Source organism: Mycena indigotica (assembly GCF_014461135.1).
Source record: "Mycena indigotica strain 171206Taipei chromosome Unknown Mind.scaff0015, whole genome shotgun sequence".
Taxonomy (NCBI): domain Eukaryota; kingdom Fungi; phylum Basidiomycota; class Agaricomycetes; order Agaricales; family Mycenaceae; genus Mycena; species Mycena indigotica.
The window spans coordinates 611987-636763 of NW_023503014.1; the positions used below are offsets into that span (position 1 = coordinate 611987).

The 24777-nt window shown below is 50.8% G+C and overlaps 2 protein-coding genes across 2 annotated transcripts; one reads left to right on the forward strand and one right to left on the reverse strand.

Moving 5' to 3' along the window:
• Nucleotides 1-3806: 3806 nt before the first annotated feature.
• MIND_01333200 (uncharacterized protein) lies at nt 3807-6935 on the reverse strand (the record flags this gene model as incomplete). Its single annotated transcript, XM_037369780.1, has 10 exons — nt 3807-4241; nt 4287-4619; nt 4678-4878; nt 4929-5199; nt 5251-5411; nt 5480-5690; nt 5737-5933; nt 5992-6178; nt 6292-6455; nt 6504-6935. 10 exons carry the CDS (start codon nt 6933-6935, stop codon nt 3807-3809), a joined length of 2592 nt encoding a protein of 863 aa, XP_037213776.1.
• A 12464-nt stretch (nt 6936-19399) lies between these two features.
• On the forward strand, nt 19400-20947 carry MIND_01333300 (uncharacterized protein; the record flags this gene model as incomplete). The annotated part of the gene is made up of 2 exons (XM_037369781.1): nt 19400-19952; nt 20007-20947. Exons 1-2 carry the CDS (start codon nt 19487-19489, stop codon nt 20945-20947), a joined length of 1407 nt encoding a protein of 468 aa, XP_037213777.1. The 5' UTR covers nt 19400-19486.
• Between the last annotated feature and the right edge of the window lie 3830 nt (nt 20948-24777).

A 24777-nucleotide genomic window follows, 5' to 3' on the forward strand; every position in this document is an offset into this window, starting at 1 on the left:
TAAGTAGTAGTCGTTAGATTCCAGAACGATGAGTGAGTTAGAAAAAAAACCTATATTTTGCGATATTGAGAGGTTGGTTTGATTGTTGCATTCGAGAAATTGGGTCTATTGGTGCGTGTTGCCGCCTCGAATACTTCTCCTCCACCCACTGACCAGGTCCACCATTTGAAAAACGGAACGCCTCTTGTGGTGCCCACCCCCAACCCCAATGCGAGTATATTGACATTGGCAGCCACAAGCAGCATTGTAAATGGTGTAAAGTCTCAGGAACGGGGCCGGCCCGGGCGCACGTAACGTTCTCCTGCCAGTCTGACAAGTGTGGGAAAGATGGTTCAACCCCCATAGCTGGGTGGTTGGCAACCAGGCAAAGCAGATGGTGCCACTGCTGCAATAGAGAGCAGGGTAGAAACAACTCGGGGCGACTCGAGACGCCCTGCTGTCACGTTGTGTGACGGCAGTGTCACAGGATACGAGTAATCGCCTAGAGTGTCCTACCCCTGCTGAAGGGAATGAGTCCATAGCCAAAGAGTGCTGCCTAGTAGAGTCGGTGTTCAAGGTATAGAGCAAGGCATAGACTGAGCCAGTTGAACAAGCCGTTTGGGCGGGGCGGTGACGCCCGACGGTCGAGGGGGTTGAGGGGAGCAGCCCTGCAACATGGGCTGCAGGCCCGACGCCCCTGAGGGGCCTAAAGAGGGTTGCCAGTCCAAGGGGTGACATATCTCCTTTCCTGGAGAAATGAATCGCTGTGGCTCCTAGACACCGCGTGACGGCGCGGTGTGACGCGTGACATGCGGGGCCCGATCGGGCCCGCACCCTTCCATCGCCCCTTACCAGGGGAACCTAGAGCTTGAGGCTAGAGAGCAAGAAGAAGTGGCTAGGACAAGGGTGAACATAAGAGACAAGAGCCGGAGCTGTCCAGCCCAACCAAGGGCTCAGGTCAATGAGGCAAACTAGCCTGGAGCATTGGAAGTCGTCTAGACGCCTCTTTCCTAGGGTATAGTTGCAGCAACCCCGCTAGAGGGGACCAGGCCGGAGTAGGGTTTAAAGAAAGAGACTTCAATGCTAAACCTAAGGTACAGGAGTAATACTCTAGTCTTTATATACTGTAAGCGCTAGGGGCCGATCAGGCCCGCTGAGGGTCAATCATAATGGAGCAGGGGATGTCTCTTGTCGTCCCTGGTCGCTCTACTAGGAGCCCAGGGACTATTCCTCTGAAAAGAAGCTATGCTAAAGTCGACACTAAGGAGTGTTTGGCAATGCAACAGTAAGGATCTCCCTCCTGATCCCTGTGGTTGTCTGGGGCCGATTGGGCCCGCTATCAAGGGCGTCCGGCGGCGCATCATGATTCCTGATGGCGGGTCATGATGGCTTGATGGCTGACTAAAGCGCGATCCGTGATTATGTCCCTTCTCTAAAATATTAGTGTTATTGCTCAGTGCTTTGAGCTTGTGAATATATGAGAGCTTGTCAAGCCCTAGGGCTCTAAGGGTGGTGAGGGCGCGGTGGGCCGTATAGGGCCCAATGGCCTGACCCTAACTGTGACACTTTTGGTTTCAATCTACCCCGCTTGCCATACTTGCGAGCCTGACAATCTGTCTGTTCTGTTCCGGGCGTGCGTTCTTAGGAGGGGCCCGACCTGCAGTCAGACACTCTCTATTGTATGTTAAAGGTTGTGGAGCTGATTGTCAGCATCAAGCTTGGTTCATCTTGATTCATCGGGAGGGCCAACTTTGAGAGGTTCTGAGGAGCACGAAGAGATAGGTGTTTAGCCTAGAGAATAGATAATATTAGCCTAACAAATACAACCTTTTTACATAACCAAGTCCAACCCTAACCCAAGTTCCTCTTAAGTGCAAACAGCTGTTGTATGTAGAAGTTTCTAGCCCGAATCGATGCTCGCTGAAGAACTGGGGGCAACCTTCCATGTGCAAGGCAGTCATGAACGCCCAAACTGGCAAACACAACCAATGAGCAAGATGCCAAGAATACTGTTCTATTTCGATCAAGTGTCTGGGGGGTGTAACATGTAACACACTCTGTCCGGAGAAACAGGTGTCCGGAGCCCAAAGGAACGCATAACACGTCAAAATCTGACCGTGTCCGCAGTGATAAATGATAAGATTTTGTGCATTTTTTTTGCCTCTAATCAGACATTTAGACATAATTTTAAGCTAAAATGGCCAATTTGAAGACTTGGGAAAATTTTTGAGATTCTATCCCACTTTTGACCAAATCCGTTACTGTCCGGACATGGCTGTAACACGTAACACTCCCCAAATGGGTTCTGTCTGGAGGCCCGCGTAACGCGTAACCCGGACAGTTGATCGAAATGATACAGTATAAAGATACTGGCTTACCTTTGCCATCCGTTACACCCATTTACAAGATGACTTCGGGCATTTACTTGCTGTCAACCACAATACTAGCACCAACGAGACTGAGCAAGACCACAATAATAAATCAACTGGACTTACCTTTGCCCAATATGTTTCTCTGGGCAACCACGACTCAAAGTCAGCAACAATGTCTAAGCTGACGAACACGATGACTGAGCCTTGCTAATATCTGAAGAGGTAGGCTAGAACAGGTCGAACAATAGCAGAGTAAAGGATATGGGCTATGTATTAACTCCAGCCCTGTGCGCTGACATTAGAATGGGTCGGGCAGACAGAGTTAGTAGCTCGGGTAACATATCGATGTTCTACTGATCTACCCTACTACAGCATTGGGGACTGGAAGGTTATAATCAGCTTTAGACAGCGAAGTAATAGTGCCTCTGCACCTGCAACACTTTCGCAACTCTTCCTTGTGGAACTTCACAAGCTTAGGAGTGCTGTGGCATGGTCAGTAACAGTGGGAGCACACAGAATATGTATGACTTTACACTGGAGTGGAGTGGAGTGAAGCAAGGGTGAAGGGAAAAGAAGAAAAAGGTTTTGCATAACGACAATTTTTCATCACTCAATATGGGAGCTGAATCAAATTCTAACATTAGGTGCTGAATTGCTGATTGCAACTGTCAAGTTGCTCACCAGTGCTCAACATAAGTTCCGTGCTACTGAACTAGCCCTAAAGTTGTGTCTTAGCTAACTAGATCTATCTGTAATCTAGTATGTATGTCTAGATCCTGTGTTTGTTGTTGATTTCTTGTATGTAGTGGCTATCTTGTTGGCAAATCCAGAAATTACCAGAATTAGATATATTTTACCAGATTTTAAAAACAAAATAATTTTATTTAGTCTGCATGGTAAGAGTGCTGGGATACAGACAGACATCTTATATAGACTCCAGCTGGAATTTCCAGCTAAGCAGATCTGCTGGATATCAGCTGGTAACCATCTGGACCCTGTTAGGTTCTGTTCTGTTCTAGGCCCATGTTTCTGAGGAGAATCTTGCATAGCCCCACCCAAAGCCTGATAGCTATAGGATTTTTTGGACAAGATGGTGTATAGTATGACCAGAATTCTGGCCCAAAACTAACCAGAGGTCAAAGACTGGTATCAGACAACAACACACCACAAATATAAACTCACTGTTAGATGTCTAGTTCTTTCAAGTATCTACAAGTGTCGGAAACTTTTTTTGATCATGATCAGGCACGTGCCTGAGACTGATCGGGTCAGCGGCTGACCAACCACCGATCAGACGCCACGTCACTGACCAGCGGCTGGCCAGATGCTTGCGTCGCTGACTAGCGGCTGGCCAAATAGTTGTGTCGCTGGCCACCCCTGGTCTGGTAGCTATTAATATGTATATTCTTCGTTAGCTAAGCAACCGCAACGATGGCATAGTGCGCTACAGGGCTATCATAGTGATTTAAGCCGAAAAAACATATCAGTGTCTACGATGTCCGCTGCCAAGTACTCCAACCCGTCGTTCCTCCCAAAATCTGGCGCCAAATACACGCCACGGATAATCGAGTGAACAGATATGAATTCGGTTTGTCGTCGTGGCTTGGACCTGAAGCGAATGAGGCCAAGATCTTGATCTTTTTGAGATGCCGGTCTTGGTATCGGTGCGTCGTACGGTTGGACCAGCGCAAATGGCAATATTTTGTCCTTGAATTTGCAGGAAAAGATAAATATCAGGCGTGCCACGATAATGCCATCCGTTGTCTGCACGAATGCGGCATCGTAGCGAGGTCTGCCATGGAATTGAGGGGAGCATCGAAGATAATCTGCTTCTCCCGCCCAACTATCAAGGGAGGGGAAGTGGACCTTGAGAAAGCTATAGGGTTGGATCTTTCAAAGCGTTCAGCCAGAATCAGAGCAAGGAAGCCGGCATACCTCATCTGTCGGCTGTAAAGTTGTCCGAGGGTGATCTTGGGAAACGTAGTCGAAAGCAAGAAGAAAATTGTTGAAAAACGACGTAAAGCGGGTCCTGAAGTTTTTAAAACCAGCGTCTTGAGCCATTTTGGTTTCAAGGCTAAGAAATGAGACTTTATCACGTTTACCACCTATTTCGCTATTGCCAACTTGCTCTGAGTCGGCAACGTTACAGTTGTTGCCGTCCTTCGACACATCTTCCTTTCTTTTTGACAACGCAACAGATTCATCAATGTCGTCGATTTGCTCTCGTATCAGAGTGGCGACAGTGCTTCGATGAACAAACTTCAAGATCTATCCAAATTGTAACGCCCGGGTTGGACACTGACCTGAAATCATGAAATACACACACCTGAGGACCCACATTCTTTTTGTTGGTAAGATTGAGATAAGCGTCGCGAATGGGTCCATGCATAGACTCGTCAATGTTTGTGCTGAAGTTTCGTGATGCCCCTTTACGAATAATATCGTCAAATGCGTGCAAAAGCAGGTGAATTTTTGGGAAATTCCAGTTTTTTGCGAATTCTGTCCCAATACAAGCTTGAGAATACTCCTATTACCATCCGGTTACTCAGATATTGGATTGACAGCTAAGCAACGCACCTGAATAAGCCTTCCAAATCGCTTGACTTCCTCTCTCCCCTGCTGGATTGTGTTCGCAGTTTGAATTTTCAATGCAAGATAGGTGTCGATGACAACAAAGCTGCGAATACATCGCAGCAGCAGTTGGAACCGACGATCGCCTGGTAGCAAATTATGGGCTGCGTAGAGCGTCATCTTCGCAATGTCACAATGTTTACCGCCATCGTTGAAAGCAATGTTCGAAACACTGCTAAAGTGGTTGAGATTACGCCAGCGTGGCAGCGCATCGAACCTAATAGCATCCGTTATCTCAGTCAATGTATGGGATGGATGGGATACACACTGTTCATCCAATTTTGACAAGTGCCGACTTCCTGCTTTTTCAAGATGAAGCTTCAGCTGGGGAAAGAGGTGATGGCCCCATATTCCGCTGTGATTTGTATGGAGCCGATCAAAAGAGTAGGCGTGGTGAGGGTCTGAGTAAGCGAGCTTCCAAAAAACATTCTTGAACGGGAAATTAGTAAATTCTGAATCTAGCTCCATGACTCGGAGGCGAGGAATGTCTGGCTTACATTGACCTTTCGCAGTCCTACATCTCGGAGAATTTTTTCGTGCTCTCCCTGCAAAGCTCCAGGCTGCTGAGCTGCAACTACTAGGTTCTCGGAGTCGGCTGCTGTCCGAAGTGTTGCCATCACTTCAAAATCAGATAAGTCGCTGGTTTTGACAAGACAGATTGGACAGGGAAATAGTGCCTTCACCCCTCGAGTAAGTGTCATAACGGTTCTAATTGGTGTTAGTTCGAGAGAACATGGAAACACAAACTGCTTACGCCTCTTCATAGTCGGCCACGAGCATAAGAACCAGCGGATGAAGCCAGCGACTTTGTCCATCCCCACAACGGACCCAAATTCCAGTCTTGGAGTACGCTTCGATCGATTCAATCAGCTCGTAAAAGGCCTCGTGCCACACAGCATTTTTGAAGTTTGTATATTGAGGTTTGCCCGACTCCTTAGAGTCTTCATCAATCTATGGACTCGGATGTCAGATCTTGGGGACTGCACATACGTCAAAACAAGATACGAACAACAGGAAGCCATCCAACAATCTGCCCTCCACCCCATTTTGTGCCGTTACGAATATGGACTGGCAGACATCCCAGGCGAGCAATGATTGGGTAGCCCTTTTGTGTACCAAAAGGTGACAGCTTGGATTTGTCTGCGTATATGATGTAGGGAAATAATTTGGCCTCATGGATCATTTGGAAGACAGGACTGGAATGTTGTGATCAAGTTAGAGGATTGGCGGTCAGTGGCATTGATAGAAATATACCTGAATATTCCAACACGCAGATCCTGTCCAAGGTTCGGTGTAGAAAGGAACCCACTGTTGGCCATCGAATCGGAAGAGCCTCTCCGCATCCCAAGAGATAAAGGAAGCAACACGTGGGTCTCGAATGAGGTCGAGGCTCCACTGCCATAACGGTCGCACGAACATGGTGAATTCATGGTCTTTCTTCTTGTACTGGACATCGATTGTGCGTTCTTCAAACTGAATCAAAACATGAGAATTCTGAGTCTCGAAACGACTAATCCTCACGTTGGTACATTTCTTGCTTGCTTGCTCCCAGCATTTATTCATCTGCTTGGCGTTGCGAAGTGTGAAGGTGTCGATGCAGCTGGAGGTTCGCCGGATTAAAGAGATTAGGGTATTGATGGCGTTGGTGTCGAGCATGTTCACGGTGGCAAACTCAGCCACCTCGAAATCGATGCGGCTGTTGAATGCTGGCCTCCAGGGTGTTTCGTTGGGCAAAGGTCGCTTAGAAGGCTCCGTTTCTGAGAGGTATTCCTGTAGCGACATCTTTTGGGGGCTGCGCTTGCTGTGGGGGTGGAACTGCCGACGAACATCCCCAACTATCGGCAGATCGTCGTTGTTTGGCAACACCTCTGGTCCTGGATTCAGCTCGTTATTGACATCATTGGCTTCCAACCCATGTTCGCTGCTATTATCAACATCTGCATCGGAATCCATAGGTTAGCGGTGTTAATGAGCATCGAATTTAAAGTGAGACTGACCACAACCAAGTGCCACCCCTGCGAGTCTCCGAGTAGGCTGTGATGGCTGGCAGTCGACCACAAAATCAGGCCCAGGTAGCTCTTCGGAATCAGATGGTTGAGTTGCTAGAGAATCGATGGTCAGTTGTCGATTATTCAGAACAGCCAGAGCTGAATTTAAAGTTGTTGAACGAACATTCGCCATCTACGGCCTGTAGGCCTGAGTTTCCGGACCGAGAATTATCCCCACATCGTTGCTCAACTCAGGCAGCATCTCGGCAGCGATGTTTAGTTGAGGTTCAAGTTCTGTTATTACGGTCCAGGTATTATTAATATGGTGTTCACAGTCGTAAATGATTCAGAGCATACCAGCCATTTGGTGAGGAGGAACAAGAGGCAAAGCAGCCAGAGGGCGAGTAGCCATAAGAAGAGCAGTATCAAAGGCAGCGCTCTGAGCATCCTCTGCCTTTTTTCGTCGGCATGCGTCTTCATGTCGATGGAATCCCTTGATATGGAAGTACTTGCCACAAATGGAGCAGGGGCGTCGAGTAAAGTCGATAACATCCAGCGTTGCTGCAGCAGTTGCCGCAGGCATTGTCGACGGGCCAGAGATGCGCGTGAATGGACGTGACGGCGAAATCAGAGAACGTTAAGATTAAACAGCACGTGATCATTGACACTTTGAATCTGAATCGTTCAGTCGCTCAACAGGCTTTTGGCTGGCTTCCATGGCCAACCCCTCTGGATCACAAACCATGCTTGCAAAAGATGGCACTCAACTGCCAGAGGCTCTTTCTCTTATTAAATTCTCACCTTTTGTGCCTCAAACCACCGACGATTTAGATGCAGCAGTTCTCAAGCTGTCTAAACCACTGGCAGATTTTGGACCTGAATACAGTGCGATAGCCTGCTCTATCCCCACTTGTTTCTCCTAATAAGCCGCTATTCACAGGCCCAGAGCGCTACCTGCAAGATCTCAACTCGGAAGCTCTGAATCGTAACCATGCTTTGGAGGAGCAGGTTGCTCTACTGACGCTGCAGCTAAAAGAGGTTCAGGCCAGGAATGAGATGGAGATGGAGAGGTTAGTGAATTCAGCCATATCATCCCATTGACGATTGGTTGCTGACCTGAGATTCCAGCGTCCAAAAGCGCGAAGCCATATGCCAACAGCACCTCAACTTCCTCAACCAGCAACTATTGACCCGTTCATTGACAGGGCTATATAAAATGTCGGTGCGTCAAAATGTTCTGTAAACATTTCAGGCTTGGCTGATGTTTCTGTAGCTCCCGTTGATCTTCACTGTGATCAACGGCGACATGCTGTTATTTCGTCATTTAAGCCGTGCTTTCAACGGTGGTATCGATACAGCGGCTACTCTGATGGGAAACATCATGACCTACCTCGAGCAAAATTGCCCTGAAGCTCACAGCGCAGTTTCTCACTTCATGACGGTATTCTATAACCGCCGGCAGCTCCTAGAACGACTGAGAGCCAGAAGGATTTGCACATTCCAGCAATTCGACCAGTTTTTGACGGTACGTCGATTCCATTTGAATCAGGTTTGAGTCATCATTGAGCTGATATTGAACATCAGGGATTCAGCGTCTCCCATGAGGGCTTCTCCTTTGTCGATGTTAGTGGCCTTGAGCTTACAGAAACTAAGATCAGCGGTCAGTCCCGTTCTCATATGTGTTCAACGTATTGCTTAAAACCATGCATTGAAGCCTACATCAACGCATTCATTCGATTGCCTCAGACTCTTCAAATCTTCTTTGCCGGCCGTGCGTGTTATTTCCTACCCATGTTCAACCTCTAGCTAAGTTCAAGTCGAATAGGCTGCAACAGTTATTTTCGCCAGTCGTTCTTGAAGGCCCATATCGGAAAGGAACTCCTCGACAAGCTTGTGATCATCAGCCCAAATCCCCGATTCGACACAAAGATCGGAGCTCCTTTGTTGGTAATCCACAACGTGTTTGTCAGCCAGAGCACGGCTGCAGCCTTGCCGAGATCCAAGAGCAGCTTGTGCAGGGGCTCAGAAGGTCCGTTGCTGCAGTAATAACTGAGCGACTTGTGGTTCAGAAGACAAGTGATTGAATATGCTCACGAATTCGTGAGCCTGGATTAAGGAGGCTTTTGCTACAGTCGCTGCTTTGGCTTGAATATTACTTAGTGCTTGACAGAGAGAACCGCACCAATGACGCTTCAAGTTGTATGTTATATAGGCTTCAAATACAGTCTGAACTGTGAACGATTCAGACTCCAAACACGTGCGGTCGATACGATTCTCGAATGAGTGTACATGTCAGATTGAAAAGTCTGGATAGATTCAGATGTTACAGTCCAGTCTGTCTATCAATACGATTCCGCCTCACGCTCGACGAGCCTTGGGAGGCACTTCGCCTCCTCCTCCATGACATTCTTGATCCACTCCCTATACACGGCCTTCTCATCATCACCCAGATCAATAACAGCCCGGCATCCCAGTGCGACATATTGGAAGAGTTGGCCCCCAGTCCAGGCAACGAACGACCCTCGCACGCCTTTGGACCTCAACTGGGTGTTGTAATGGGTGTAGAGCGCGGAGGGGAAAAGGATGGGCATTCCCGGCGCGATTTGGAACACAAATCCGAGTTCGAGGACGACAAGGAAGCAGTCTTCTGTGTGGTCGAATGGGCCAAATGGATACACGACGCAGAGACCAACTGCGTAGTTCTCCCCATCGATGTGAGGGATGGTAACAACGCCTTGCGTCTCGCTTGGCTGGTTGATGGAAAACGCAGCCCATGGGAAGAATGCTGCCTTGCAATCAGGGTGTTTGTCGGCGATGATCTTCATCGCGGTTGCATATTTCGCCGCCAATGCAGGGAATTCAGTCTTGAAGACATCTATAGGTTCAGGGTGATATGCATGAGCGAATGTCCTGCAGATGGAATAGCTTGCTGGCACTCACCATAGGCGGCTATACGGACAGGCTCAAGAACGGTGCATATCTCGTTAAAAAGTTCTCGATTGTCGACCACGGTCTTGCTCATGCGCGGATGCTGAAATGGTGGTTAACAAGCAGTACCCTATTGTTGGTACTGACGCACCTTGCTGCTTCCTCGGTGCAGAGAGAAGGTGTCGGCCTTATAACTACCTCGAAAGTTGGGCCCAGATTTGAGCGTCGAGGATAGCTGCGCTGCTTTGACAAGAGCGTCGTTGATGTGCGTGTTGCGGGGTAGGGCCCCACGATGCACGCACTTGACGCCGTCGTGTGTGTATATGGAGACGGGGATGCTGTCGGCAATAAATGTTGGGAGCAAAGAGCGGTGAAGAATGGGTGTTCACGCACCCACTGCCAACAGGAACGTGTGTAATCTGCTTTGGCACCTCCCCCGACTTCTTGCGCCCGTGAAGTTGCGGGCAGCAGCGAGACGCTGCGCAAAGGTCGATGGTGCACGATAACGCAATGTCAGCCACGACATTCGGTCTACGTAGGCGGCTGAACGCTCACGGCTGCGCCGGGCTCGATTGGTCTCATCTGCTGGCACGGGCCGGGTGAACGCGGTATCTGTAAAGGCGGCCGACATGGGGAGTGGGGTGATGAAGGTGGCGTTGGGAGGGATAGGGTCCCCCGGACAGAGCAGTGGCGCATCCGAATCCGAATCGCCCGCCGCATGCTCTGGATTGGCGTCAATGTTCCCCTCCTGCAAGAACAAAGCAACTTCGACCTCCTCGAAGGAGTCGATGTTCTTGACCTTCATAGGCTATTAGCCATTGACAGCTGAAGGAAAGAGCGAATACACGCACCCAGATAGTGGGTCCGGGTACCCGTATGACCATGGCGCATACGATGCGCAAGATTGCCTGAAGGCGTTGGAACGCTGGAGAGAGCATCATGGCGTGTGGAAAGGTGAGTGGTCGATCTGAATTGTTTGGAGCGTTGATAAGGGCCCAGGGGCTGTCTCAGATTGCGATCGTGATTCAGATGGCTCTGGATCACAAGGTGCCAGCGCGTGCCTGTTAAAAAGGAGGGAGGAGGACTGGCTGTGGCCCAGAGCCACTTGCGAGTCGCGAGCCTCTCATTCACAGCCAGCGCCAGCGCCCCTTCACTTGCGAGTCGCGACAGAGGCGCCGGCGCTGCATGTTACCAGCCCACCCGCTGCCCCCTCACTTGCGAGTCGCGACAGGGGCCCATGCGGCAGTCGGGCCACGGTTATGGCTGCACGCTTGTGCGTCGCGAGCGGAGTCGGGGTCGCCCGGGCGGACAGCCGCGCGTTAGACAGAGTCCTAGGCTAACGCATCTCCATCTGAATCAGCTTATTAAGGTAGGGGTTAGCGTTGCTGGGCCATAGCTTTTGGCTCGGCGCGCGCAGCCAGTAAGACCCTGCTGCAGCCGCTATCAGCATCCGGCGCGCTTGCAAACCGGTGTGGAGCTGCAGCCCTCGCCAATGGTCTCAATGTGGGGAGGCGATGTCCCGAGGCCTGACTCCCACGTTGTTACACAGCCTGTGTAAAACGGAGACCGAATTTGGGTGGCGAGAGGGCAACCGCCATTGTTGAGGGGGCCGTGCAGGTGCGCGTTCTTGCTGCTTTAACACCACCGATCGAATTTGAACTTGTTTACAGCAGATTTATCGAATTTGGCGCATGTCAATGTGGAGCTGGCGCTTGTTCAGCGGGAGATGGGGTTGTTCGCGCTGGGTCGATTCGGCCAATTCTTGCCGGTTAAGTGGCGTCGTTTGGCACGGGGAAGGGGGCTAGGAGTCGCCGCGAAAGAACTGGCCGCAGAAGCGCGTTCTTGCTCTCCAGTCGCTGTTCATCCATGCTGACTTGCTTACAGCAGCTTGTATCCGAGTTGTCGGCACGTAAAGCTCGCCCGTCGCAAGACAGCGCCAGCAATTCGGCGGGAGGGTATCTTGGAGGCGGCGGCAGCCGCTCAGCCACTTGTGGCGGGTCAACCGGCTTCGTTTGGCGAGAAATGACGATGGGACTTGGTTCTGGGGAGGGAGAGCTTGCCGCCTGACAAGCGCTCGCCGTTGCTGGCCAGGACTGAGGAGCCGATGAAAGCTGCGCGTTCGGCGAGCAGGAGTTGGCGCGGGCCTGCATGGTGGTCAGACGGCTGCCAAACACATAAACTTGAGCTCGCCGTTTGATAGCAAGGACTCGGCGGCAGCTGTAGCGGCCGGAGCACCGAGCTGGCGACTTAGGAGTCGGTGCTGAAACCTGCGGGGCGAGTGTTGCCGCGAGGGAGGCCAGTTTTATCCAGTAGCTTTGATTAGCTACAGTATTAGAGTGAGTGAGGGCGGTGTGTTAAGGCGGCGCGTCAATGCGGCAGCGCCAACGGCATTGACACACCTTGACTTTGGGACTGGGATGGCCGCGTTATGTCAATGCGGGGCTGAAGATAAAGGCGCGCGCGTCGCGCGAAAGGCCTTTGAGCTGCAGATTGGGATTGGCAAAACGTGACGATCCAGATGCTGACATAATGATCAGCGATGACGTGCGTGGCCTGACTCTGATCTGTCAATTAGCTACCTTTGTCCAACACCTCCACATGCCGACAGCTCAGCCTGGTGTCGATGCCTCGGAGGAAGCACTGTTCGCAGAAAGGTGCGTTGCCTTTAATTGAGTTCATTGAATCAGATTCTGTCCATGGCCAACTGACGCGGTGACTTGCAACTGTAACGACGGACTGACGGCGCCGTTGTCTGAATCGTCTACGCTGGGGCTCGAGCTGCAGATGTTCTTCATTTACACCCTGAATCTGTGGTGGTCTCAGTACAGCTTACCATGCAATTCCCAGACACCGACTCATAGCTTCGCTTATGGCTGATTTGGAGAGCATTCTGGAGCGTTTGGACCATCTGCGAACGAACCGGGTACGCATTGAAGATTCAACAAAAAGATTGTTGATTAACTAATTGGACCCACCATAATAGTGCTCTTCGTCTCATCTCCAGCCCCAACAACAGCTTTTCGGACGCCATCGAACAAATACTGGCCAACTGGCAGCCGATGCAGATGCAGTTCGTGGCCGACTACGAGGAACGTGGCTTTCTAGATCCACGATTTCGACCCCCCGTCAACGAGCGACCGCCGGTCCTGTCCGCCGATGGGTCTGAATCAGCTGTGATGTCTGAATCAATGGCCAGCACTCAGGCTGTAACGTCGTCGAGTTCCGCTGCCCGGGCCGTGCCAGTGACCGACGCCCTTGCAAAATATGTGCCGACAAGATTCATCTGAATCAGGCCTAATAGATTCAGAACGACCCATATACAGAAGATTATGTCGGAGAGCCTTTTCACTCCACTACAATTACCATCTTTAACTCGCTATCGATTCAGATTCGGACTAGATGCAGCAGCTGCAGCCTCAGGGCCGGTAATGTTAATCAAATTTAGACTATGCACGTTGTCGATAATAAACGCCGTTGTGCGACGGTGTGTCAATGATTTAGATCTGAATTATTAGCGTCCGTAAACCTTGCTTGCCCACAACCACCACCTTGACCAGCGCTACAGTCTCATGGCTCATCCGAACCTGAATCGAGCCCCAGCCACCCAGTATGGCTTTCAAGTTGTTCCTGTCATCCCAGCGGCGGCAGACTATCAACGGGTGAGCTTCAACATCAAATTATGTGCGCTGTTGCTCGCTATGGCTGACGGCTGCCGATCGATGTAGGCTCTAAGGGAGGCAGAACTGGGTCGCAACCTCCCGTCGCTGTTGCCAGCCCAGGATTCGGAGGGCTCTGCATCTGGAAATACCGCCACAGGCACCACCTCCAGCGGCAGCAACGACGCAGGCCAAGATCCAGGCGTCAAAAAAAAACCCGAGTGGGAGGAACCTATCAGCCACATCGCCAGGTGCCACGCCATAATGGAGCACCCGTTCTTGCGTATCGCAACATTTACTGCTCGTCCAACCAACGGGGCTCCTCCCCACGCGACGGCCAACGAAATCAAGCAACTCTTTGCGAATCGTGCGCTGCTTCACCAGTATATGATCGAGCGCCTCTATGTGCTCATCCCCGAAGAGTACCACAGCATGGTCAACGTGGCCTCGAACCCACGCCTCAGCAACAGAGTGAGTCGTTTCTTAATAGATATTGCCGCTGCATTGAAGCTGACAATCCTTGGCACAGTTCCTCTATTACCATAGCGATTCACGCTCTCAGGCGATCAAAAAACTCAAGCATCATATTCTGCTGCTGCTCGACTTAGCCGGCCTGAAAGCGGTTCCGGCGTCGGAGCTCCTCTACTTCCCGGGCGAAGACCAGTCAAACGTCCCCTCAGACCTCCCTCCCTTCATCTTCCGAAACCTATCAGGCAACACCAAGGACATATACCTCAACAAGCTTCTTCCCTTGGTGAGTCGAAGTCGAAATTTGTCTTCCATGGGAATTCCGTGCGCTGATCGCTGTTATCCCAACCCTCCAGGCTATACGGCTTGTTTTGTTTAGCCCTGGGAGCCTGAAGAATGAGGCATCCGCCGCACCGGCTGCCCGGCACGTATGGACTACGGTGGGCCGTTAAAAAAACCACAGCCCCATCAGTTGGGTTTATCATTGCTGCGGTTAGTACCTTCTGCGCGTTCCGCAACCACTCAAGCTCATCTACTGTATTCGCTAGCTTATCCACGTTCTGCTCGACAAGCCCAAAGATAGTTTTGAAGAGAAGGGCACCGTCTCCGGCGTCAATTACCTCGGTGTTTTCGAGCGCCACCTCAAGCTCTGTTTTGCCACAATGGTGAACGATGGTCACCGTGGACGGTAGCACCGTTGGGCCATTCATGGATGCTATAGTCTTCAAGGGTGTTTCGTTTGCTGCTGACCCCTCAACATCGCGCAACAATGCGATGGAGTCGGCCCTTGTCGCCTCCAAGGATGACGAAATCGTGGCAATGCTGATGGGCGGACTTACGGTCAACGACTCGGAGGAGCTTGAGGAGGAGACTAGAGAGCTGGCGGGAAAGACTCAAGGCTCGCAGGAGTCTGATGGGGAGGGGAATCCCTACGAGTACAACGAGGAAATGGGCACAATCGGCTTCAGCCAACCCCTTGATTTGGATGAAGCAGACGGTGCGTGGTTTTCGACGTTGATTGAATTAGACTTGACGCTGTTGATTCAGACGCAATCATTGTAGGCGATGCTCAAAATCATGGTGTCGTACCAGTGCCTGCTACCATCGTTGATGTCGAGGAGCTTGAAAACGTATTGGATGGCCATCCACCGATCGTGGCCTCACGCAGACCAGCAACGACCAAGGTAGCCCCCAAGCCCAAACCCAAGCCCAAACCCAAACTCAAGGGTAAGGGCAAGGCCAGCCAAAAAGATCTAAATCAACCAACCGCTGGGGCTGGTCTTGCAAGTGGTGTACCTGAGCCTGTACGCTTTGCCAGTGGGCCAGACTCCGAGGCAGCTGATCTTGCCGCCGGCACCGGCCCGGGGGCACCCGCTGGGCGTGGTCGAGCACGTGGTCGAGGACGCGGTGGAGGACGCGGTGGAGGACGCGGCGGAGGACGTGGTGGAGCAGTCGCAGATGCGCCTCAGGTTGTGAGCCAACACATTGCTGAAGATGATTCGGAGCCTGTGAATATCCAGCCTGCCAAACGACGCAGCCAGCGTGGAAATGTGGACACCGTGAATCAACGTGGTCAACGTGCGATGTCAACGGTGGTCGGAAATGAGCATGCAGCGGCTCCGCCTTCTGCGGGCCGTCGTCGTCAAGTTGTTCTCGACGTTGCTGATTCGGATTCAGACTCCTCCCCCCTCTCTGAGCTGGCGTCTGCTGGTCATGCGTCAGATTCTTAATAGGGTCAGTACTTCCAAATCTCTAAGCGTCGTCGTATTCGAAATGTCCGTAGCAACCATCCAAGTCGTCATATCCTTAGTTAGCGCGTTGTAGCCGAAAAAAAACATACATTCTTGTCTTTCATTGGACTGACTGAGTTGTGTATTGATATGTTTTTCCCTTTTGTCAGGTCAGATGCTTGTAATAAAAACCCATTTCAATTTAATTGTCAATGGCTATTGAGGGGGGGGGGATCATATCATAGCCATCATATTACACCTTTTGTTATGGAAGTTTAGTTTAATGGTTATTTTGTACTTTACGCGCGTAGCAGCCACCGGTTCAAACCCCCTTGTAAGCATTTAGTTAATTCATTGTAAAATTGTAACTCCTTGACTGACCACGCCTGACCATGTTAACTTAACCTTTAATTAATAACTGAAACTGAACAAGCTAATTGACCATGTAGTAAATAATCTAATACAAGTGATCATGTAGTAAGTAATCTAATACTAGCGTACCAGTAAAGTTACTGAGGATTAAATAAATGGCTTCAGTCCGAAAAGAAAGATCAAGAGCTGTCCGGCCTTATCTCGTTTAGATCACGCTCTTCTTATCTGATCAGCCCTGTTCATCTGACTCAGTGACTGCCAACTGGCCAGGCCAAAGTTTCTGATAAGATATCGGTGAGCTGGTCAGGACGCCGACAATGGCCAGAGCCCGAAACCGGGCCAGAGCCCGAAACCGGACCAGAGACCCCGAAACCGGACCAGAGAGCCCGAAACCGGGCCAGAAGCTTTGATCTGGCCGGAGCCTGACCAAGGCCGAAGCGCCTGACAGCCTGGTCACGCCTGATCAAGCCTGTTAAGGAAAAAAAAAAATTTCCGACAAGTAATACAGAATGCTACAGACAGCAAGTGAGGACATAAGATCTGCAAATAACATAAAAGCTTTAAGTGACAAGACAGGCTTCGACCTAAAAAATCAATTAGCGACAGTTATAAGTATATTTTGAAAGCTCTACCTATCAGAGGTATATGTTTTTATAGTTTTATAAGGCCAAGGTCAATTAGCTATTTATATTAAGAACTGATGCACACTGATGACTTAGAACAATACTAGTAATAATATAGATTCTCATCCTCAGTTAAGTAACCAACTAAAGCTAATACACACAGTTATTGCCTGTAATTTGAACTTAGAGAGAATTTTAGGTAACCTATGACTTATATTAAGCTCTAGAAGTGAGTTGAATACACACTTGACTTGCTAATAAAGAATGTTTCTGGTACTAGCAAGATTTAAGTTATTAGCTGATGACTTGTAAAGAAAGTAACTTTAATAACTTTATCAGAGTTAATGTCCAGCAGAGTTAAAGCAAGCCGACTATTAAAATATAAGACTTATGCCATGCTACTGAAAGGGTAATATACAACCATTAAATGCCAGAAAATGCTTTTTAGATGACGGAGGTAGGAGGAGAATGTATGTAAAAGCGGTATAGCAAAAGCTGTTTGTTCAAAAGCAAAAAGTTCAAATATTAGAGCCTATATAAGTAAGATAAACGATTTACAGCTTTGTATCCTGATTAGGATTAGTCAAATTTGACAGCTTTTCTTGCCCATTTGTGGCTTTAACAACAGTTACCCCAAAAATGGAAATGTGGAGCAAATGAATTGCTAAGGCCAGTGCCAAACATGTGCATAAATTCACATGACATCTGCTTAATATAAGAGTAATTAAAGTCAAATAAAAGAACCTTAGGTAGCTAGCAAATAATTAAGTTAGATAAAACAGTGGTGTTGCTTCTTGATTTATTATTTGTACAAATTAAAGTATACATAAACACCCCCATAATCCCCATTTACATGTTATAAGCTTACTCATCTGACTTCTGTTAAAAATAACTATGATATACCCCTTAAAGCTGATAAAGCAAATCATAATTTACTATACTGTCTTATTACCCACTCTTCTTTAGTAACTTCTAGCATGCTGCTTAAATATATTTAGAAAAGAGGCTTTGCCTTTACATATAATCTTGTTCCAGAATATTGTCAGGGGATGAGGGTCCAGGTGCCTAGTTGATACCAAAGCCGGGGGAACAGCCCCACAGCCAACTACTTAAGTACAGGGCTATCTGCGCACGGACCATCACGTGATCAGTCACAGCTGTCACATCACATGCTCCCCTTACAAATATTAATATGTGTTCTACAGCTCTTGGTCATACCTAACTCACCATATTTTCTAATACTGAACTTTAGGAACCATAATTTGTGACTTCTACCCTTATGTGAGCACTAGTCCCGGGCCCAACCCTAAGCTATTTGATAAAGTCAAAGCCAATCCACCCACTTCAACTCCTGAACTCCAATCATTTTTTTTGGAGAATTACAAAAAGGATTTAGATACAGCCCAAAACACACACACACACACACACACACACACACACACATGCCTGCATAAGTATCTACAAAGCCAAAAGAAGGGCAGGTTCCAACATAATCATTCTCTAATCATAGTAGCATACCACACTTGCCAAAAATTGGAGATATAATAATATGATAGTGCAGGATATGCAGCACTTATTGTGACTAGAATGGTATGCCCTAGTAGTGTCAAGTGATACCTAGGCTGGACTCAGAGGGACCATAGGTTTCCTTTAACACATTCTGATTCTGATTTGTCATCTTTCATTAAGTACATTTCAAGAACGTTGCTTAAGTTTTGGGTAGTGCCATATATTGTTTTAATACAATTATGCTCAGGGAGGTTACCAAACACTGACTTTGCCCACAGACTAAACATGTTAGAAGAATTTTTACTCCCTATAAAAATATGATAGACTGACACTCCTAATAGACATGAAAAATCTGGTTTTATTAACTCAGCCTATTGATTTAATTTTGGGTGAATGGAATCTGATTTTAAATCAGCCCAGTGTAGCCCAGTGTGCACATTTTTGGATGATGGTTGTGCTTGCATCACCAAACAAGTTCGCCGGAAGTCATCGGATATGCCCGGAGGTAGATGTGAAATTCGGCCGGCGCAATCTATCAATTGCATAACGAGCCAAGACGGTGACGTCAAAGCCTTCTCTCGGGGCCGTTGGCCTTTCCTTCCCCGCGTCATGTGGCTACTGCTCTTCCGCCACGTTCATCGTCGTCGTCAGACCCCACTCGCGCCGCTCCTCGACATGTTCCCAGCGTTGCGGGGATGTGTGCCTGAGCCAAGCCTGAGCACTCCCGGCACTTTTCATAAATCCCCGTGTTTCATCGGCATCAATATTTTGCATTTTCAATACCAGGCCTCGACCCTGCGATCCGACGGAGCGCTCCCACGCGGCGTCGCGACCCCTGAAGTCAAAAGACCGGCGCCGTGACAGGGAAGGGCCCAGGGAGGATTGGCGCGCCGCCAATCCCCGAGGCCCGAGCGACACCGATGCCCGGTGGATTTTCTGCAGATCGCGGCGCGAATCCCTGGACCCACTTCACGTCTGCGCTGCCCTGCCCTAAGTATGAGCGACGGGGGCAGCGCGCAGGACGGCGCCGCGGCCAGGCGGCCGCTTCTAGCGTGGAGATGAAACACATGTGTGTGCGCGTGGCCCGATAAGGCAATGCGAATCATGGACACGCGTCACGCGTCGCCATCACGGCGACGAAATTTGTCGTCACCATTCGGCGGGTGGCGAGCGCTGTTTCCCTCTGCCCCCCACCCACACCCGCCGCGACGTGCTGCGCGAAAAGCCACGATGCACTACATGCCCCCTGCTTATGGTCCAAGGGGGGACGACTACGTCTATTCCGACCCGCATAGGTGGACGGCACAATCTCACTCTCATTCTTCGCCCGCGCCGTCGACTTCGGCGACAGGGATGGGCTTCTCGATGTACGACAATGCGGCCGCGGATATCGCTGGGTACGGGGTCTCGCCACCGACTCACGGGGTCTCGCCGCCGCCTCAGACAGGCAATGGCCACCACTCTTCTGCTTCTGGCCCCGGCCGTGGGACACGGGGGAGGGGGCGGGGACGTGGGAGGCCAAGCAACGTTGGTCAGCATGTCGATGTGGTCGGCGCAGACGAGGGCGACGATGACGATGGTGAGGGTGATGGCCCGCGGGACGAGCGGCAGCGCTACCCATGCCCAGAGTGCCACAAGCGCTTCAATCGACCAAGCAGCTTGCGTATTCATATGAACGTCCACACGGGGGCCATGCGTGCGTTATCAACCCCTCATATCTTTCTCTCGTACTGAAAACAACGGATTCTAGCATTTGTTTGTCCCCACCCAGGCTGCGGCCGCGCGTTTAACGTCAACTCTAACATGCGACGCCACTTCCGGACCCATGCAGCGCTTGCGGCTGCCGCTGGTTCCCTCACATTTTCTCACACCAACCCCGAACAACATCACATGCAAGGCGCGTTTGCGGCTGGCGCGGAACCGAAAAGGCGCGGAAGGAAACCCGGGGCTACCATTAACAAGACTTCTGTGAAGCCTGTAACGCCGCCAGTGCCTACAACGCCGATGACAACAGCAGAGAGGCAGCGTGCTGCCTCGCCGTATGGTCATCCATACCCTACTGTGGCAACCTACACCCCCGACCGACCCCGTTCTCCTGCCGCTGCCAGTCGGCATGCGCCTGTCAGCGCCCCGACCCACTCATTCTCGCGCGACATGAACAGCCTCAGATATGCCTCGCCGCTCTACGGAGCGCTTCCCCCGCAGCCGCCGGGCCCATACGCATGCGAGCAGTTCCCCCGAGGCGGGGAGCTCGGGTGGGCGTGGGACACGGGGTTCGCGTCGCCGATGGTCGGAGGCCGCCACAGTCCCCACCCGGGCCGCCACAGTCCGTACCCACCCCCGAATTCGACGGGAGACTACAGCAAGATGCCCGGGCCATGCAACCGCGGTGAATACCCGCCCTATGTGCGCCTGCCGCCGATCTCCACCTTCGCGGCGCCCTCCCACGGTTATCCCTCCTCGCAGTCGGCGAGCTTCCCGAGCTCCGCTGCCTCGTCCCATTCGTCGCCACTCCGCCGGTCGGCGTCCGCGTCGAGCGGGCCGAGCGTCGCGAGCGGTGGCTATGAAAACGGAGCCGGTGGCGAGGAGGATGCAGAGGGCGAGCCGGATGAGGACGGGCCTGCCTCTGGCGCGAATAACCACGTGCAGGACTGGGGCACCCAAACGCCAGGGCTGCGCGGCGGCGTATGAGGCTACTATGAGCTGGAGATGACTGTATATGATACCTCGACAATGTCGGACATAATCTAAATTTACATATACTGACCTATTTCGATCAATTCAGCGGGCCTGTGACCCGTGACCGTTTGGCCGAAATGTTCAATTCGGCCGCAGGCCGAATTTCGCGTGACTTGTTACCTGATTAGGACATTCGCGCAGGCGCGGAAAATTTGAAAATCATCCTAATTGGGACACTTTGGGACCAAAAGATTTGGCTGTGACCCGTGACCCGCCGAAATATTTCGGCCAAAAAATCCCATGTGACCGTGACCGGCCTAATTGAAGGAAATGGGTCAGTATACTTACATTCTCTTGGTGTATGTAGCTGCTTGTATAGCACAGACTTGCTCGAAGCGATGACTGGCGTGTAGATCGTCCAACTAGTCCTCAGAACTACTTACGCGCCACACGATCGTTTCACCACATTCCCTTGACCCATCGCTGTGGCCTCCTCCGGACGGTGACGCAATTTGATGCGCGCATCACAAGCAGGTTCCTCAAGCCCGGCCCCGGCTTGGCCCCGGCCGAACACCACCGCCAGGAAATCCGACCATCTATCAAGGAGGCGCCGCAGTTGCTAGCATATGTAGCCGCATAAGGCAGGCCGAGCACTCCGCCGGCCCGCTTGACACAGGGCTACCGTCTACGCCTCTCAGCTGTAAACGTAACCCACCTAACCTACTGTAGCATTCTGTGGGGGGTGAAACATAACACATAACACCCCCACTGTTTCGTTTCCAAGTTCTGAAGCACATAACCCGTAACGCAGCAGCTGTTTCAGTCTTCATATTGTACAAAAAAATCCATTTTTTTACCTATAAAAATCTAGATCTGCTAAAATGAATAAATAAATACATGCTTAAGTCGCCATCTCAATACACTGTCTCCCCATAGGCCAAAATGTCCTCCAGAATACTTGCGGACTCCAGTCCATCAGCATCATCTGCTACACGATACTCCGTGCTTGTTGCACCATCCAAAGCAGCATTCACAACCTCTTCCAGCGGCACATCGTCATCATCATCACATCCATGATTAGCAGTGGCTTCGTCGGCTCCTTCACGCTCCCGCGTTTGTCAAGATACGATCCAGTTTGGCAGCGCCGCAACGGTTGCGAATCTCATTAGCCAGAGTGGGATCCGAGCCGAGATATTCCAGCAGCGCGCTCTCGCTAGCGTCGCCATACAAGCAATCTTCAGAAAGGGACCACGGAGAGTTGGGAATTTTGCATTTGGCCCAGGCCTTCTGCACAATCCTCCGTCCCTCGGCAGTGTTCATGTGTTCATACAGGTCGACATGTGGCTGAACAACCGTGTCGCGAAGCTCTTTGACTTGAGTTGGAAAAGTAATGTCTGGTGGTGCGATGTCTTTGGCAATCTGTTCACGGACATGATCTGCCAGCCATGACTGAGCGCGTTGCTTCAAGAAGTGCTTGAGGATTCGATTTAGCCCGACATCACATGGTTGGGCGATTGGTGTGCATCCACCAGGGACATGGATGAGGATAATGAATGGTGCATCGGCGAAAACGAAGGTGCGAAATTCGGTGCCTGTATGGACAGGGTAAATGTCGATATACACAATCATCTTTTGGTCGCTTGGAAGGTTTAAGCGTTGAATGACATCGGTCCGGTGTGGCTCAAGGTGAGTAACGACCCAACGTTTCATTGTGTGAAAGGTCAAGAAGTGGCTGCTTTGTTTCTTGCTTTTGGCAGAAGCGAAGGTCAGACCATGGGCAATGGCCTTGTCCATACCAGGCGCGATGCTGCGTGGAAGGGAGCGGTCCGTGCTCCTGTTGAAAACAAGCTGCTGGGGTAGAAAGTCACCAGCGAGCGTGACAGCGATCAGTGCTGTGTAAGAGCGCTTTTCATCTTTACTGGTGATGTCGACTTGCTTTGCGCCAACCTCGTGAAAAGTGCGATTGCTGGATGGGACAAGAAGAACCCCAGTCTGGTCCGCGTTAATCACAAGCTAGTGAAGACGAGTCAGAACAGCAACATTGCAACAATTCGGACCGACCTCTGGTGGAATCTTGTGGGCTTTTATGGCGTAGCGGATGCGGAAGAAGGTCCGACAAAGCTGTTCTGGTGCATCCTTGGGTATGTGCTGTGCCACTCGAGTTCCTGCGCGCGATGAATAGTTCATAACACTTGCTAACCAGTCGCGGACATATTTTTCAGAGATTTTGAAGCCTTTCTCGAGGAGCTGTGGAGCCACCGCTTCTACCTGGGCACGAAAGAGAGCACGGACGATAGACGGCGTAACTGGGGTGCCAGCAATGCGGAATGTGCGAACGGTCGTGGCCACAGAGTCCGAAATGCTGGGATAAGGTGCGAGAATTGCTGTTCATCCTGTGCCCTGAATCACCCGCTGCGCAGCCACCTTTCTCAGAGTATCATCTGCCCATCGATTCTCCCCCTTCACTCAATACCGCGAGATCGTCCCTGGCTGAAGTTTTGCAAACCGGCCATCTGGATAGGCATTCTGAAGCTTGCGAATTGCTGGACGCACTTCCCAGTTGCACTGCGGCATGTAGCGGTCAATGTCATTCTCTTGACTGGCAATGCATTTTTTATCACCCCGCCCCGTGTTCCATCCCTTTCTGCACACCAACGAGTACGGGTCATCACGCACAAGACAACAGCAGAATCGATGGGAGTCAGAACAACAGCAGCAGCTCTCGCCGCAGCAATGAGTGCCTGATTAACGGTCTCTCCATTGTCTGGCATGTGGTTGGTGTCAGGGGAACCTCCCTTTCGGCCCGGAGACGCGTCCGATTCCGGTCCGATTCCGGTTCCGACTCCGGTCCGGCCCTCCATCTCGCCCGCACAATCACCGATCCGTCAACACCCTCCCGACGGTCGCCCTGGGACCTCGCCTGCGACGCCGCCCAAGCCTTCTGTGCCCGACAGTGGCAGCTACGGACAAGCAGTATATAGTCAGCTTCCTAGCAGGCGGACCCTTAGAGTTTCTTCTCTTTGGATCCTCCCCTGCTAGGTCAGCTTCATTTGTATTCGCTTACCAATGTTCACGCTTTGGATCCTCCCCTGCTAGGACCTTGATCTCAGGCCTCCGGGGTTGCCCTTACAGTTGGCCTTCTCCTCCTTTCGCCATTCACGGAACTTCTTCTGGCGAATGGCAGCAAGCGCTTGCTTTCGCTCCTTGGCGTCTGCCTTCTTTTGCTGCTCTTCCGCCAGTCGATCTTCACGGCTTTCAGCCCACCGACTCCTTGCTTTGCTCATGAAATGGGTCTTCGCTTCCTCGGAGTCTCATCTCTTGCGGAACCCAAACTGAAGCAACGAGCCTTGGTGGTTGCTAATCAGTGGGATGTTTTGTGTTGATGGTGAAGGCTCAGGATTTCGTCCTTGAGCATGGACAGGAATTGTCGCTGGCGTTGGCAAGAGCCGTGCGGGAAGATCAGGTTCGTCTTCTGAATTGGAGTCGATGACAAGTGTGGTCCTCTGCCTTTTTTTAGGCCGGTCAAACTCGTCATCAGAAATGTCGATGGGAGAGGTAGCACGAGTGGTTGCAGTTGAGGGCGAGGGAATGGCCGGAGATGAATGGGGAGCAGACGAAAGTGCTGGCTTGGACACGATGGCAGCCTTCTTTGGTATCCTGCTCCCGCCTCCTTGGCTGCTTGAAGTAGCCGAGGAAGCCATGCATCGATCCATGGCTCCCGCTCATTGGGCTTGAGCTGTTTGACGACAGATTTGAGAAATGGAACAAGGGAATTACATTCATACATATCCTGTTTAAATAGCTTCGGAACTCGCGTCTAAATTTGAACAATGCATCTCTGT